The 14,461-nt window shown below is 42.7% G+C and overlaps 1 protein-coding gene across 1 annotated transcript in view; it reads left to right on the forward strand.

Moving 5' to 3' along the window:
• Positions 1-14,461, forward strand: part of LOC124274361 — a 44,408-nt gene that overhangs the window by 22,207 nt on the left and 7,740 nt on the right. Inside the window, 10 exon segments of the mRNA XM_046709734.1 lie at positions 1,672-1,790; positions 2,361-2,491; positions 3,384-3,445; positions 4,025-4,203; positions 6,644-6,759; positions 7,240-7,393; positions 8,388-8,468; positions 8,850-8,942; positions 9,440-9,547; positions 9,728-9,880. Coding sequence (XP_046565690.1) covers positions 1,672-1,790; positions 2,361-2,491; positions 3,384-3,445; positions 4,025-4,203; positions 6,644-6,759; positions 7,240-7,393; positions 8,388-8,468; positions 8,850-8,942; positions 9,440-9,547; positions 9,728-9,880 — 1,196 coding nt within the window.

A 14,461-nucleotide genomic window follows, 5' to 3' on the forward strand; every position in this document is an offset into this window, starting at 1 on the left:
TGTTATATATGGTATATCCCTTTAGCATGCTATAGAGGTGGTCAGTAGGCATGTTATATATGGTATATTCCTTTAGCATGCTATAGAGGTGGTCAGTAGGCATGCCTGTTATATATGGTATATCCCTTTAGCTGTGCTATAGAGGTGGTCAGTAGGCATGTTATATATGGTATATCCCTTTAGCATGCTATAGAGGTGGTCAGTAGGCATGTTATATATGGTATATCCCACTGCGTGCTATAGAGGTGGTCAGTAGGCATGTTATATATGGTATATTCCTTTAGCATGCTATAGAGGTGGTCAGTAGGCATGTTATATATGGTATATCCCTTTAGCGTGCTATAGAGGTGGTCAGTAGGCATGTTATATATGGTATATTCCTTTACTGTGCTATAGAGAGGTAGTCAGTAGGCATGTTATATATGGTATATCCCTTTAGCATGCTATAGAGGTGGTCAGTAGGCATGTTATATATGGTATATCCCAGCGTGCTATAGAGGTGGTCAGTAGGCATGTTATATATGGTATATCCCACTGTGCTATAGAGGTGGTCAGTAGGCATGTTATATATGGTATATCCCACTGTGCTATAGAGGTAGTCAGTAGGCATGTTATATATGGTATATCCCACTGTGCTATAGAGGTGGTCAGTAGGCATGTTATATATGGTATATCCTTTGCATGCTATAGAGGTGGTCAGTAGGCATGCTATATATGGTATATCCCTTAGCATGCTATAGAGGTGTCAGTAGGCATGTATAAGGGTAGGCATGTTATATATGGTATATCCCTTTACTGTGCTATAGAGGTGGTCAGTAGGCATGTTATATATGGTATATCCCTTTAGCATGCTATAGAGGTGGTCAGTAGGCATGTTATATATGGTATATCCTTTTAGTGTGCTATAGAGGTGGTCAGTAGGCATGTTATATATGGTATATCCCTTTTAGTGCTATATAGAGGGTGGTATATCAGCATGCTATAGAGGCATGTTATATATGGTATATCCCTTTAGCTGTGCTATAGAGGTGGTCAGTAGGCATGTTATATATGGTATATCCCTTTAGCATGCTATAGAGGTGGTCAGTAGGCATGTTATATGGTATATATATGGTATATCCCACTGTGCTATAGAGGCTATAGAGGTGGTCAGTAGGCATGTTATATATGGTATATCCCTTTAGCATGCTATAGAGGTGGTCAGTAGGCATGTTATATATGGTATATCCCTTTAGTGTGCTATAGAGGTGGTCAGTAGGCATGTTATATATGGTATATCCCTTTAGCATGCTATAGAGGTGGTCAGTAGGCATGTTATATATGGTATATTCCTTATGCTGCATTTGACAACTTTCTATAAGGCATTGTTTATCCATAAGGTGTTGTTGTCTGATGAGGTTGCCTGTAAGTGAATTTTTGTGTCAATGAGATTTTATGAGGTGGTCAGTAAGAAATTATATACTGAAGGAAACAAATAAGGGAACACCACTTCGTGGCAGTGTTCCTTAATTCATTCTCAGATTTCCTCCCACAGCGCTATTCAAAGCTGGTGATGAAAACTGGAAAATATTAAAGGAACACTTGAATTTTCCTGTGTTCCTTTATTTGTTTCTCTCAGTATATATGTCATTGAGGTGCTATACACATGGTCAGTGCTTGTGTTACCCACAGAGTATGACCACTTCCTGGAGGAACACAAGGAGGAGCTGGAGACCAAGGTGACCACAGAGGACATGACGGAGGCCGAGTTTGAGATACAGGAGATGGAGATAGAGGATGCCGACCAGCAGGTGGGGGGAACGATGTTTGACAAGAGGGAGGTTTGAGTAGGGAGGAGGATGTTTGACAAGGGTGGAGAACTGAGAAGGATGATGTTTGACTAAAGGAGAAGTGGCTAGTAGGGGTAGGATGTTTGACTAAAGGAGAAGTGAGGAGTTGGAATATGGTTGAGAGGGTAAGGACTGAGGACAGGGAAGATGTTTGACAATGGGAAGGACTTAGGAGGGGAAAGATGTTTGACAAGGGGAGAACTGATGAGAGGGCTGATGTTTGACTAAAGGAGAAGTGACTAGTAGGGGGAGGATGTTTGACAAAAGGTGAAGTTGGAATATGTTTGAGAGGGTAAGGACTGAGGAACACAAGTGTGAAAAGATCAGACTGGGTAAGATAGTTATGGTAAGAGCAAGCAGACCATTTGAGATGGATCAGTAGGGTGAGATAGATTAAATAGGGTGAGATAAATCATTTGGCAGAGACGGATCACATCCAAACTGTGACGATCAAAATACTTTGTAGGGTCACATGAACTCTGGTGAGAAGACTTCAAAATGACATAACCTAGTTCTTGTGACCCTCTCTAGCTCCAGGCAGTTCAGGAACGTTTCCAGGTGACAATAGGTGAGATGATGACAGAGCTTGGGTTGCTACGGCAACACAACACAATGTTGATGGAGCAGTTGCAGACACTGGAGGAGAACATGCCGCCATTGCCGTAAGTACCAACCTAGTTTGCCCTGATTGTGTTTCTAGGTTTGCTACCAGAATACATGTTCTCAAGGGTTTCATAAGGATGGTAAATATCTGAGACCCATGCTGCAATATAACTGATAGTTAATATCAACTCCAACTCACTCACTCACTCTGTTACACATACTGTAAATCACGAAATGTTTGCGTCACAATATATTTGTGAGTGGCAACCACTAATGTTTTTGTGCCATGATATTTTTGCGACTTGCCCAATTCTCAAGAATAAATTGCAACTGAAAGTTCTACCTAAAGTAAATCCAATCACATATTAAAAGTTGCCGCTAATCTTGAACTGAGCTCAGTAGAGTACTTTCCTAAAAACAACACATGCTGCATAGGCCAGATAAGCTTAAAACAGTTCAAAGGGATTATACTAATTGGAATGCCTCTAATATATTGTTGGACTCAGGAGCAAAGTATAAGGATAATGACATCCCCAAAGCTGTAAATCTCCGGAGAAGTGTGATGAAACCTATCCACGCCTGTTGGATGGTGTCGGCCTACCAAACGGTCTGGACTATCACACATACTGATTGAGTAACTTTTGTTCGAGTATCCCTTGTTTGACATGTGACTTGTGTGTACTAGTAATGCTAGTAATTAGTCTCCCCCAAAGTCCTGCCATTGCTTAATTGATATATTGTCTAGCTCTGTTGTTGATTATATGAACTGGTGAATAACAAAGAGATAATGAGATGTTATTTGTTGATTGTTTATTGCGTTTGACCAGCAAATTGCATCATGATATTTTTGCGAACTCAAGTCATTTGCAATTTTCCCCAAAATATCATGCTCGCAAAAATTTCGTGATTTACCGTACTGATGACTCACTGACTTGCTGCTTATTTCTACAGAACCAAGAAAGAGCACAAGTCAAACAGACTGGGAATTGAGACAGGCACAAAGAGTAGAACAGGTACGTTTTTTGCTCCTTTAATAATGAATGCAAAATGCCATTTAGAAAGTGGTCAAATGTAACATATGTTATATTTGGGATTACACATTCTCAGTAAGTACAGATTCTAGTACTTTTGTTGGGTTGAGTCCCATCCGGGATTTGAACCCACACCCTCAGAGTCAGACACCTAATCGCCAGCACCTGCCTGTGACAGTCAACTTGTATCTACTATCCCTGACTAAAGTGGTTATGTTCTCAGGCTCCATCTTGGGTGTGTGTGTGTGTAAATAATGTAAAATCTGTCTGATGGTCTTTGGGAGTGTGTGTGTGTGTGGCAGTCTGATGGTCTACTATCAATGACTAAAGTGGTTATGTTCTCAGGCTCCATCCTGTCTGTCGGTCTTTGGGTGTGTGTGTGTGTGTGTGTGTGTGTGTGTGGGGGGAGTCTGATGGTGGCAGCCTCTACTATCAATGACTAAAGTGGTTATGTTCTCAGGCTCCATCCTGTCGGTCTTTGGGTGTGTGTGTGTGTGTTGAATCTGGTGGTGGCAGCCATCTTGTGTCCACTATCCCTGACTAAAGTGGTTTTATTCTCAGACTCCATCCTGTCTGCGGGTCTGGGGCAGGGTGAGATGGACGAGACCATGACAGACCCGTTCATCCCCCAGGAGCGCGTGTTCAGCAAGTATGCTGCCATGATCTACACGTCTAACAACACAGGGAAGACTTTTGAAGAGTTCAAAGATGCTAAATATTGCCCTAGCTGTGGAGAAAAGGTAATTCAATAAAGATTTATTTCAGAACATTCTCACAAAAAGATTAAATGATTTACAGTACAACCAGAAATTATTGAGAATTTAAGATTGTAAATTTTTTTTTCGTTCACTCATTACTCACGTATTAAATGTGAATATTAGCAAAACATAACTCCAGATTCAAAGACTGGTGAACAGTTAGTATTTTGGGCAGCAATGCAGGCTTCAATGCGGCGGGGCATGCTACTGATCAAAGAAGTTAGAAAGTCGTGGTCCATGCTGTCCCAATATCGGACCACCTTTTCTTTCATTTCAGCAATATTTGTCAGATTTTGTCTTATTGACACTTTCCTTCATAAGTCCCCAAACATTTTCTATTGGATTTAGGTCAAGGCTATAACTTGGCCAATCTAATAATGTCATATTTCCGAAACCAGGCCTGTGAATGCTTTGAACGATGTTTTGGGTCGTTGTCCTGCTGGAAATTCCAAACATTTCCATAGAACACGTGAGCAGATGGAAGTTAATGTCCCTCGAGAATATCTGTGTACCGCTCACTGTTCATATGTTCATATTCCCTTCAAATACACAGAGGGGCATTGCCCCTAACACAGATATGCCACCCCACACGTTAAATTTCGGACTGTACTTTGGGCACTGATACAAAGGTTTTTCAGTTTGTTTGGTCCAGAATTTCAGTGTATTAGGAAACAGCCACACAGAACTTTCATCTGAGAAAATCACATTGTCCCAGTTAAAATTTCTATGCTGTAAGCACCAGTTCAACCTTCACTCCTTTTGTTCAGGTTTCCTGATCGGTGATGGAATTCCTCGACTTTTCTGCCAACCCATTGCATGCAGCTCAGTTCTAATTGTCTCCTTACAGACAGCCACAGTTCCTCTATCAATCATATCCAGCCTTAAGTTTCTAAACTCTTCCTTTGTTTTAGAAACAAGAATACCAAGCCGCCTCCTGTCACCGACAGTCAATTTTCTGGGCCTACCTGCGCCTCCCTGGTGCTCAATGCCATATCCATTTGCAATATTTTTCAAAACACGATAAACAGTGGACAAAGGGATGCCTGTTCTACTTGAAATCACTTTAGCTGATCTGATGTCCTTGTTATAATACTCTAAAATCAACTTCCTCTTCTCTAAATCATCCATACTGAGGATCACTGAAAATATCGTCTGCTAGCAAGTAAACAAAGGGGGATAACTCTTCACAAACTAATGAAAAAGGATTAACAGAGTTGTTTCTCTTGAATGAAACCAAGCACTTGATAGCTGGTCAAGGTTGTTTATACTAGAAATCCAATTAAACATATTCCTAAAATTCTCAATAATTTCTGGTTATACTACATAATGATAGTCTCATAACAAGATATGGATAAAGTAGGACTCTATTGACTCACCTGTTTGAGAATCGGTTCAGGAAATATTCCTGTCCCACTATATCTTCTCATGCATGTCTTATGAGCTTACTACTATGGGTATTGATTTGTTGGCTCTTGACTTGACTCATCCTCGATAATCTCCAGGGTATATCGTTACGATCACTCTCCACTATACCCTGGATGCATCCACGGCTTGGACCGATGATTTTATTACCTCCCTTGGCTGGCTTTTTATCCAATCAGGCGTCTACGCTGGGAAGTTGAGCGAACCAATCACAACTCTTACACTTTCGCTTCTTAAATTATCTAACCGTTTAAACTTGGCAACACAATTGATGCAGAGGTACTCTGAAAGAGGTAGAAGGAGTTCTTTTATATATTTTTTGAAAGTTTCAGATCTGTCAATTTGTCTGTATTATTTCCTCAAAAATCTGAGTGGCACTGCGAACAAACCTTCGCTGACTGCGACCGCTATCTTTGTTGACACTGGCAAGCTCGGATGTAACGGCGGCTTAGCTGATTGGCTACTGTGAGAATGTGGAGCCAGCAAAGGGAGGTAATATAATTATCGTGCCATGCCGGGGATGCATCCAGGGTATAGTGGAGAGTGATCGTAATGTATACCCTGGAGATTATCGAGGATGGAATTGACTGAAGGCAAGGAAGTCATGTCTTGATGGTTCGGACCACTGCTCATGCTTTCAGTCACCGGTAGTTACTACAAGCACAGTGTCAAATTCCTCTAAATCTTTAACCAGACCACAGAGCAACTCCTGAAACTTACATGCCATTTCCAAACATTTTATGTCCATGACCTTCACTTAACGTCAAGCCTAACTGATATTAAAAAGACTCAAAATAACAACATGATTCACTATTTTGGCACACAATCAGTATTCCTATTTCATTGTCATAACAAATGATAATGCCAGAGAAAGGGCAGGTTAACTTGATAACATACCAGTCCGTGATAAACAATGGCTGTCCCTGACCTCGGGACAAACAGGAATTTGGACAGTGTGAAAGAGCCTTCAACTCCTGTCATTATTTGGTGTATATTTCAGACTGTTGTGTGTCCGCACCGACTCGGGGGATCAGAGAAAATCTTCATCCTACCTCACAACTGCACACATATTAAGATTACTCGGCCCAAAGTCCGCATCAACAGAGATCTGGTGGAGTAAGTGTCGCCATGTCGCAATAGCAAAGTTTGAAGGAATGAAATATGTATGAGAATAAAACTTTTGTATTTTCGTTTTTTTGTAATTCTAGTTGTAAGAAAATGCTGTTTCCTTCTATTTCCACTTGAGGGACACAAGTAAGCCATCCAAATTCATAAGGTTAAACTATGCTTCAAATAAGGCATTCTTAAGGTTTGCATAGTAAAGATAAACTTGAAACCAAATAGTTTGGTAATTATTCGTTTCTTAATGCTGTTGATACCTCAGAAAAAGGTTAAAATCTCTGTTTTCCCTGATCATGATTCTAAGTAAGCCCTATACTTCTGGTGATGCATTTCACCGAAATGGTTGCAGTTAAAGACCTGTATCACTTCAGGCTTTACTCCTAGATCAATGGCAACAATGTTGCCAACAGTTAAACTTCACACACTCACTGAGTAGTGATTTCATTATCCTGAACTCTACCACTCCTTCCACAGGAGTATCATGAAGCCACCGACTCCCGACACTGCCTTCGACATGATCCCCAGCTCTGTATCCCAGCACCAGGACTCCTTGACCACGCCCACTGGCCCCCTCACCCCAGGGCTGTCTCGAGGGGGGACAAGCATGGCTGGAGGGGAGGGAAATATTGTGAGCAATAACATCTATAGTGACACATGTCACACGTGTACATATTTGACAAAATCTGTTTTGGTTATATACTACCCATCAAAAGTTTAGACTCACTAGTGTAAATGTAGCCACTTACTTGTCCACTGTTCTAAACTAGCTTTTTGCAAAATATTCCATACTGTTTAAAGGTACTGTTTAGTTATGAACTGGTGTATTGTAAAACATATTCGTAACATTGAAAAGATTATTGTCATGAGTTCAGTAAATGATTAAAATCTGTGAAAATTGGCGAATTCTTAACAAAACTTTACACCAAAACGCATCTGTTCACATGCACGACATTTGCTCATGCCTTTCGCAATTTGAAGCATCATCCTTGTGCAATTCATCTGCATAAGGTTTTCAGTTGGTTCCCCCAAGTTGGTGGAGAAATTCATCTTCGATGTAACCACATACATATACATAACATATAGTGAGTGCTTTAAGTGAGTCTAAACTTTTGATGGGTAGTATATTTTCAGCCCATCAAATATCGAATTGGGTATAGCATGTTTGTTTATTTAATTTTTTAAAATTAAAATGACAAATTTTGTCAGTGGAATGTAGCATGGACAATACCAAAAGGCGATAAAACCATGATGCATCTGGAGGAAAAGGGTTTTGGTTCAGGGTCTATTGTTTATGGTAAACTGGAACATTGACGTACAGTTGAAGTACTGTTTAGAAGGGAGTCAACCCCAATCACTCACTTACTCACTAACACTTGTAGATCCAGGTTAGAATTGGTCCTCAGCAACCCATTTCCTGTCATCAGGCTTGCTGATTTGGTTGAAACATGTCATCATATCCCAATTGTGTAGATCAATGCTCATGCTGTTGATCACTGGATTGTCTGGTCCAGACTCAATTATTTACAGACTGCGCCATATAGCTGGAATATTGCTGAGTGCAGCATTAAACAACAATGAACCAATAAACTGACCCACTCTAATGATGCGGTTTCTGTCCCCAGGTGAACACAATGCAGGCTGTGTGGGACGACTTCCGTCAGAGGACCAACGTGGACAGGACAGTCACCAGACCACTGGATCTTGTAAGGGAGCCTACAGTCCATTTGATTTCATTTGAGATCAATGAATTGCTCACTAAAAGGGAATCTAATAATTGCAACAAAACCAAATTTTGCATAGTCACGTGAAATCAACAGACCAACTCTGATGATTTGTCTCATAATTTTGGACACCCGAATGAAAAAGTTGTTTAACAAACGATCATTATTTTGTTGTCACTTTTCGCTATTTTTTATGAGGGGGACCACTTGCTGGTAGAACAACCAGGTGTGTGAGTTGCACATGTGAAATTGTAATTTCACTACACGCTTGTTATACATAGAAAGGCACAGCATACTGGGGAAGTGAGTTACAGAAGTTTCAAGAGGTTACATGAACAGAGACCTTATTGTCTCCCCTTGCAGCCCCGCACGGTGTCGGTGATGGAGCAGTTCCTGGCGTTCATCATGTGGCAGGATGACTACGGGGAGGAGGAGGATGGGTACCACTCAGTACTGGTCAGTAGACTTTCTGTGGACTCTCAGTAGACTCTCAGTAGACTCTCTGTGGACTCTCAGTAGACTCTCTGTGGACACTTGACTCTCCCTCAACTCTTGGTAGACAGTCTGTATACAATAGGCTCCAGGGCAACTCTCAGTGGAAACTTAGCGATTGGGTGATCTGATCTAGCTAGACACTCTGTATACAATTTGGGAGACTCTGGAGACACTAACTTGGTAAATGATTAGTAGACACATGGTAGTCACTTAATATAAGCTTGGTAATCATTCAGTAGTCTTTCAGGAGAAACTTGGAAGATATTTTTTTTTACATGTGGTAGACCCTTAGTAGATGCTCTGCAGTTGCTCTGTAGATGGTTAACAGATGATCCATATTTGACTGCAACTGAATGTGACACGTTATCATACAAGAACAATCATGATCATGTCTTACAAATCTTTCTGAAGACCTATCCCTTTCTTGTTCTATTGTTGAGAGTAACGTGTGTTGCCAGGACAACCTGTACCGGTTCCTGACAGAGCGCTACCTGGTGGAGGAGGTTGTGTACCTGGCCGCCCATGACTTCCTGTCTGCCATCACGGAGTACTCGCCCACCAACAAGGTGAGTCTCATGCTATCATCATGAACCTGACATCTTTGTCTAGGGCTGGCATAGATGGAGGATAGAATTCTTTCAGAAATATTACCAGGGCAGTAGTGTACACACTATTTGATATATTTTTATGTTGATTTTACAACAAATATATTCCTGCATCAGATTAATATTTTTGGTGATTTCCAGTTTCTTCAGCTTCTTGGCACTGTCCTCAGTGGCAACTTGGATGCTTCATGTCTACGGTATGTCCTGCTCATGTGCGACTACATCAACATCGTGGACTGGAAGGAGGTTGAAGACTTTCGGGCATTCGCATCAGCCGTCTACCCCTTCCTCGGGGTACGTTCCTGCAGAGTGGTAGAAATATCCCATACTGTGGAGTGTGAGATTGTGGCAGACACATTGTATCAACTCCCTAATTAGCCAATGAACTATATCTCCATTGCAGTATGTTAAATACCCTGGATCAATTCATTACCATAGCTTTGTTGTGAGTCTGATACAATACTAATAATATTTGTCCAATCAAATCTCTCTCTTGTGCAAGGGATGGTCAAGCTGAAGATTTGGTTCAGTTTCACACTTTGAGCAGCATATTTGAGAACAATCATTATCTACTGAATAGTATATATGAAGGTTTGTGTATTGACTCCCAAATGCTGCCATTAGTTTTCATACACATGAGTGAGTGAGTGAGTATGGTTTTACACCGCTTTTAGCAATATTCCAGCACTATCATGGCAGGGGACACCAGAAATAGGCTTCACACATTGTACCTAGCAAACACTTTGGGGAATCACCCTTCAATCTGGGCCTTAGAGCGTCCTACCGAGAGCATGGACGAGCACTGCGCCAACACTTTATGGTACTTGTTGGTCCCTGCCAGGTGCTTGGCATTAATGGCTCCATCACCCTTGATATGTTGAGTGGGGTATTCATGCTTTACTGCGGCATGGTATCGAAGTGGGCTAGCACTATAAAACCAGCTTAAGTCTGGGCTAGTACAAGCAGCCACACATACACATACACACGCATGCATGTCGTCATATGAGCGAAAAATTCTCAAGCACGACGTAAAACCCAATTTCACTTCACCTCACCTCATATGTTAACATGAACATATCAATAAAGAGAGAATTCTGTATTTTTCCTTATCCTGACTCATGTATTTTTGCTTGTCTTCTTCTCCTTGCGAACGTTAGTGGAACACTCTCACTCTCTCCTTCTTCGCCCCAATGGACGGTTGGGAGAGCACCTGGGTCTCCTACACGACACTATATCCTTTTCTTACTTAGATATTACCCTCTAAATTACCTTTATAAGGTTTCAGGGAGTATCCTTCTACAATATGGTTTGAAACTTATTATCAATTTTGACTGTTTATTCACGTTTTTACGTGATTGTTCAGTTTGTTTACATTTCATGAAAACCTGTTTTCGTTGCAAATTTAGGTTCTCTGCTGCAGACCCGCTATTGTGCCCCAGTTGCACAACAACATGTACTTCCAGCTCTCACTGTAATATTTGTCAGCATTTAACAGATTTTGATTTTAATAATTATCAGTTTTCTCTGCTTAGACGTGCTAAGGATAAATCCAGACGGCTGTTGCAAGTCATAGCTAAACCGGCTGAGTCTTTAAGGAACCGTTTGTCATTGTCAGACGACATGCTTCCTTCCAGTGATCTCCCGGAGGCGTCTTCGGAAGATGGGCGTGGGATTCTGTCCGCCATTACCTTGAAGAAAAGATTGTCTACTTCGGACAATTCCTCAACCCATACTAAGAAGAAGAAACCATCATCTTCTCAGAAGAAGCATTCTACAGTTAATCCTTCATCGAAGTCTTCCGGGGGCACATCACAGAATAAGAGGACTTTTTCTACTGAGATCGTCCCGATTGAGGAAATAGGCTTATATGACGAACCTCCTATCCTCATCCCAGAGGTACCGCCTAAGAAGAAGACGAAAGCCTCAGCTACGGTAACCTCAGCAACCTTATCTACACAGTCCGAGTTACCCCTAACGCAGGCATCACGGACCCATGAGGCACAGCGATCCTTGGACCCTATCGCTATCCTCTCAGATGTGTCGTCGCAGACGTTCAACCCCGGGACCTTCATGCAGCAATTCTCCCAACAGATGATGGACCTGATGGAGAAACGGTTCGCGCAGGAAAGGACCTTGCATGATGGACAGCCAGGTGGCTCTCATGCTCAAGTCATCAACCTGCGCGAGGGACTATTGCTGCATGAAGGACTCCGCACAGGTTGTGCGCCTGCGATGTCTGCTAGAGGTACTAGCACTCGGACTAAGGGTAGACCTGCTCTGCACTACTCAACGAACCTGCACGATTAAGGAATGGACGTTCACCGGACCTAAATAGATTGTCATCTGATGATGTGAATAATGAAGGACCTTCACGCAGGCAACCTGCAACGCAGAGAAAGAAACTTACACCTCCGAGAAGGTGCAGAGAGGCGTCTCAGGACTTGGACCCTCAACAGAATCACTCACCTGCACGCAGGTCTTCAGGAACGTCATCAAGAATGTCAACATCTCCACACAGATCTCCACGAAAGTCACCACAAAGGACCATATTGCCTTAAGGAAGGCAATCACGGAAACGAAGGCACACACCTCCACGCAGGTCTCCATGCAGATCTCCTTATAGAACTACACATAGTTCTACATACTCATCTCCACGCAGGTCTCCACGCAGATCTCCTTATAGAACTACACATAGTTCTACATACTTATCTCCACGCAGGTCTCCACGCAGATCTCCATACACGGAGGACACCGATTCAGCCACAATATTCAACTGGACATGATACAGAGGACGGATGGATGGAATCATATTTTCCGATTCAGAGATAAAATATTGGATGTAGTTAACGGACTGACCTGGCTTCACCCCTCTAAGGAGGAGAATGAAGCACTCACGCACTAATGACGGATGATGATGTGGAGACCATCAACCCTACCTCCAATTGACCCTGTCTCGGACGCATCTCTGAGGACCTTTGATGCAGACTTGAGGAAGGCAACAAAGTTCCAGGCCAAAGTATTCCGAATGATCAGTTCAACGCAGCTAGTTCTAAACTACACAATATTGACTCTTCATGAAGGCACCAGAGATAGATGAGAACTATAAAATCATCAACTACTCCCCGACCAAATCTTATAAGATTGATGACAAAAGCTGGCACAGATAGACACTATGACCAGGCTGACCTTCTTCGACTTACCAGATCAAGGGCAATTAATGAGATGCTCATCTCCAAGTTCAGGAACTCAAACTCGAGGAGGACTGGATGATTTACTCTGCCTTACTAACGCAGAAAAAGGACCACCAGTTTATGTCAGAGCATTTGGCATCCATATCAGCAGCATTGACGCTTGCTAGAAGACAGGGCTTTTGTCTTCATGCAACTGGAGCTTTAACGCTTCACTAAGACTCTTCTACAGAGCCATGGTCTACAACATCGGTCTTCGGAGAGATTGATAAGTTGCCAAGGAAGTCACAAAGGAATCCAGGGAGGTGATGATGATAAAGTCCATTGATACACTAGCCAGTGTCATCAAGCAGACGCCCTAACGCTACTCGGCAAATCTAAATTTGCAGGCATCCAAAGAGCAAGAGAAAAGAAATATGGACCTCCAGAAGAGGAAAGGACTTTTCACGCTTCATCCGGGACCTATAGAGGACATCCGACGAGGCAGGGCACCCAGAGGTGCCAGAGGATCTAGACGATGAATGACGGGTTCAGAACGACTGGAGTCTTCCCACCCCAGCCGTTCCTGTACAACCTTCCCAAGTGGGAACGCTTTACAACGCTACTGGGAGAATTGGGAATTCTTCAGGACCAATTTTATCCAACATCCTGGCGCCAAGCAGGATATCAAATACAACTACAAGCAGCCCCTCCATTAACGGACACACCTCAGGGCTTCAACCGCTGCCCATCGGATAGAGAGGTTGCGCTGAAGCTGTCACATCTCTACTAGAGAAGGACGCTATAGAGGTGATAGATCAGGACCAGATCTCACCAGGATTCTACTCCCCAGTTTTCCTTGTACCAAAGAAAAACTCCAAAGAAAAGTTCCGACTGATACACAACATGAGGACATTCAACAGAGATTATCTACGCAGACCGGCAAAATTCAGAATGATTCATCTGCCTCAACTACTATATCTCGTTCGTCCGTCGGACCATATGGTCAGCATAGGTCTACAGGACGCATACCTGCACATCCCTATACATCCGGAATCAAGGAAATACCTAAGATTCCTACTAGACAGACGACACTACCAATGGAAAGTCCTTCCATTTGGAATATCATCGTCCCCTTGGTTGTTTACACGAGTGACAAAGCCCATTGTCACATACCTACATCATCGAGGTCTACGCAGTGCGTTCTACCTGGACGATGGGATTCAGGCTCATCAAGATCCCAGTCATCTCAGACTACAACTAGACTTCACCATCAGGCTTCTCACTCAACTAGGATGGCTAGTGAATATCCTCAAGTCGGAACTAGAACCTACACAGGACCTGCAGTTCCTAGGAATTCGGCTCATCACAACAGAAAACCGCATAGCGGTTCCAGAGGACCGTTGGCTAAAGATACAACAGATGGTATCTCAAGCTCTACTCCGCGGGCTACTCACGCAGAGTGGCAAAGCCTGTTGGGTCTCCCTCACTTCAGCACAGGACATGACGCCCACTACAGGTCTTCGTGAATGCCCATCTGGATGATTCAGACTCCAGGACAGACTAAAACCATATCTACTATGGTTGACTCTGAGATCGAATGTTTGGCGGAGGTACCTACTTAGCAGAGCCGAGTGCAAAACTCATCTCTACGCGGACGATCTCTTCAGGGATGGGGAGCGACTACGACAAGGGTCTGTCAGCTAGA

The sequence above is a fragment of the Haliotis rubra genome, unplaced genomic scaffold (assembly GCF_003918875.1).
Source record: "Haliotis rubra isolate DU_JTF1 unplaced genomic scaffold, ASM391887v1 Scf19, whole genome shotgun sequence".
Lineage (NCBI taxonomy): Eukaryota > Metazoa > Mollusca > Gastropoda > Lepetellida > Haliotidae > Haliotis > Haliotis rubra.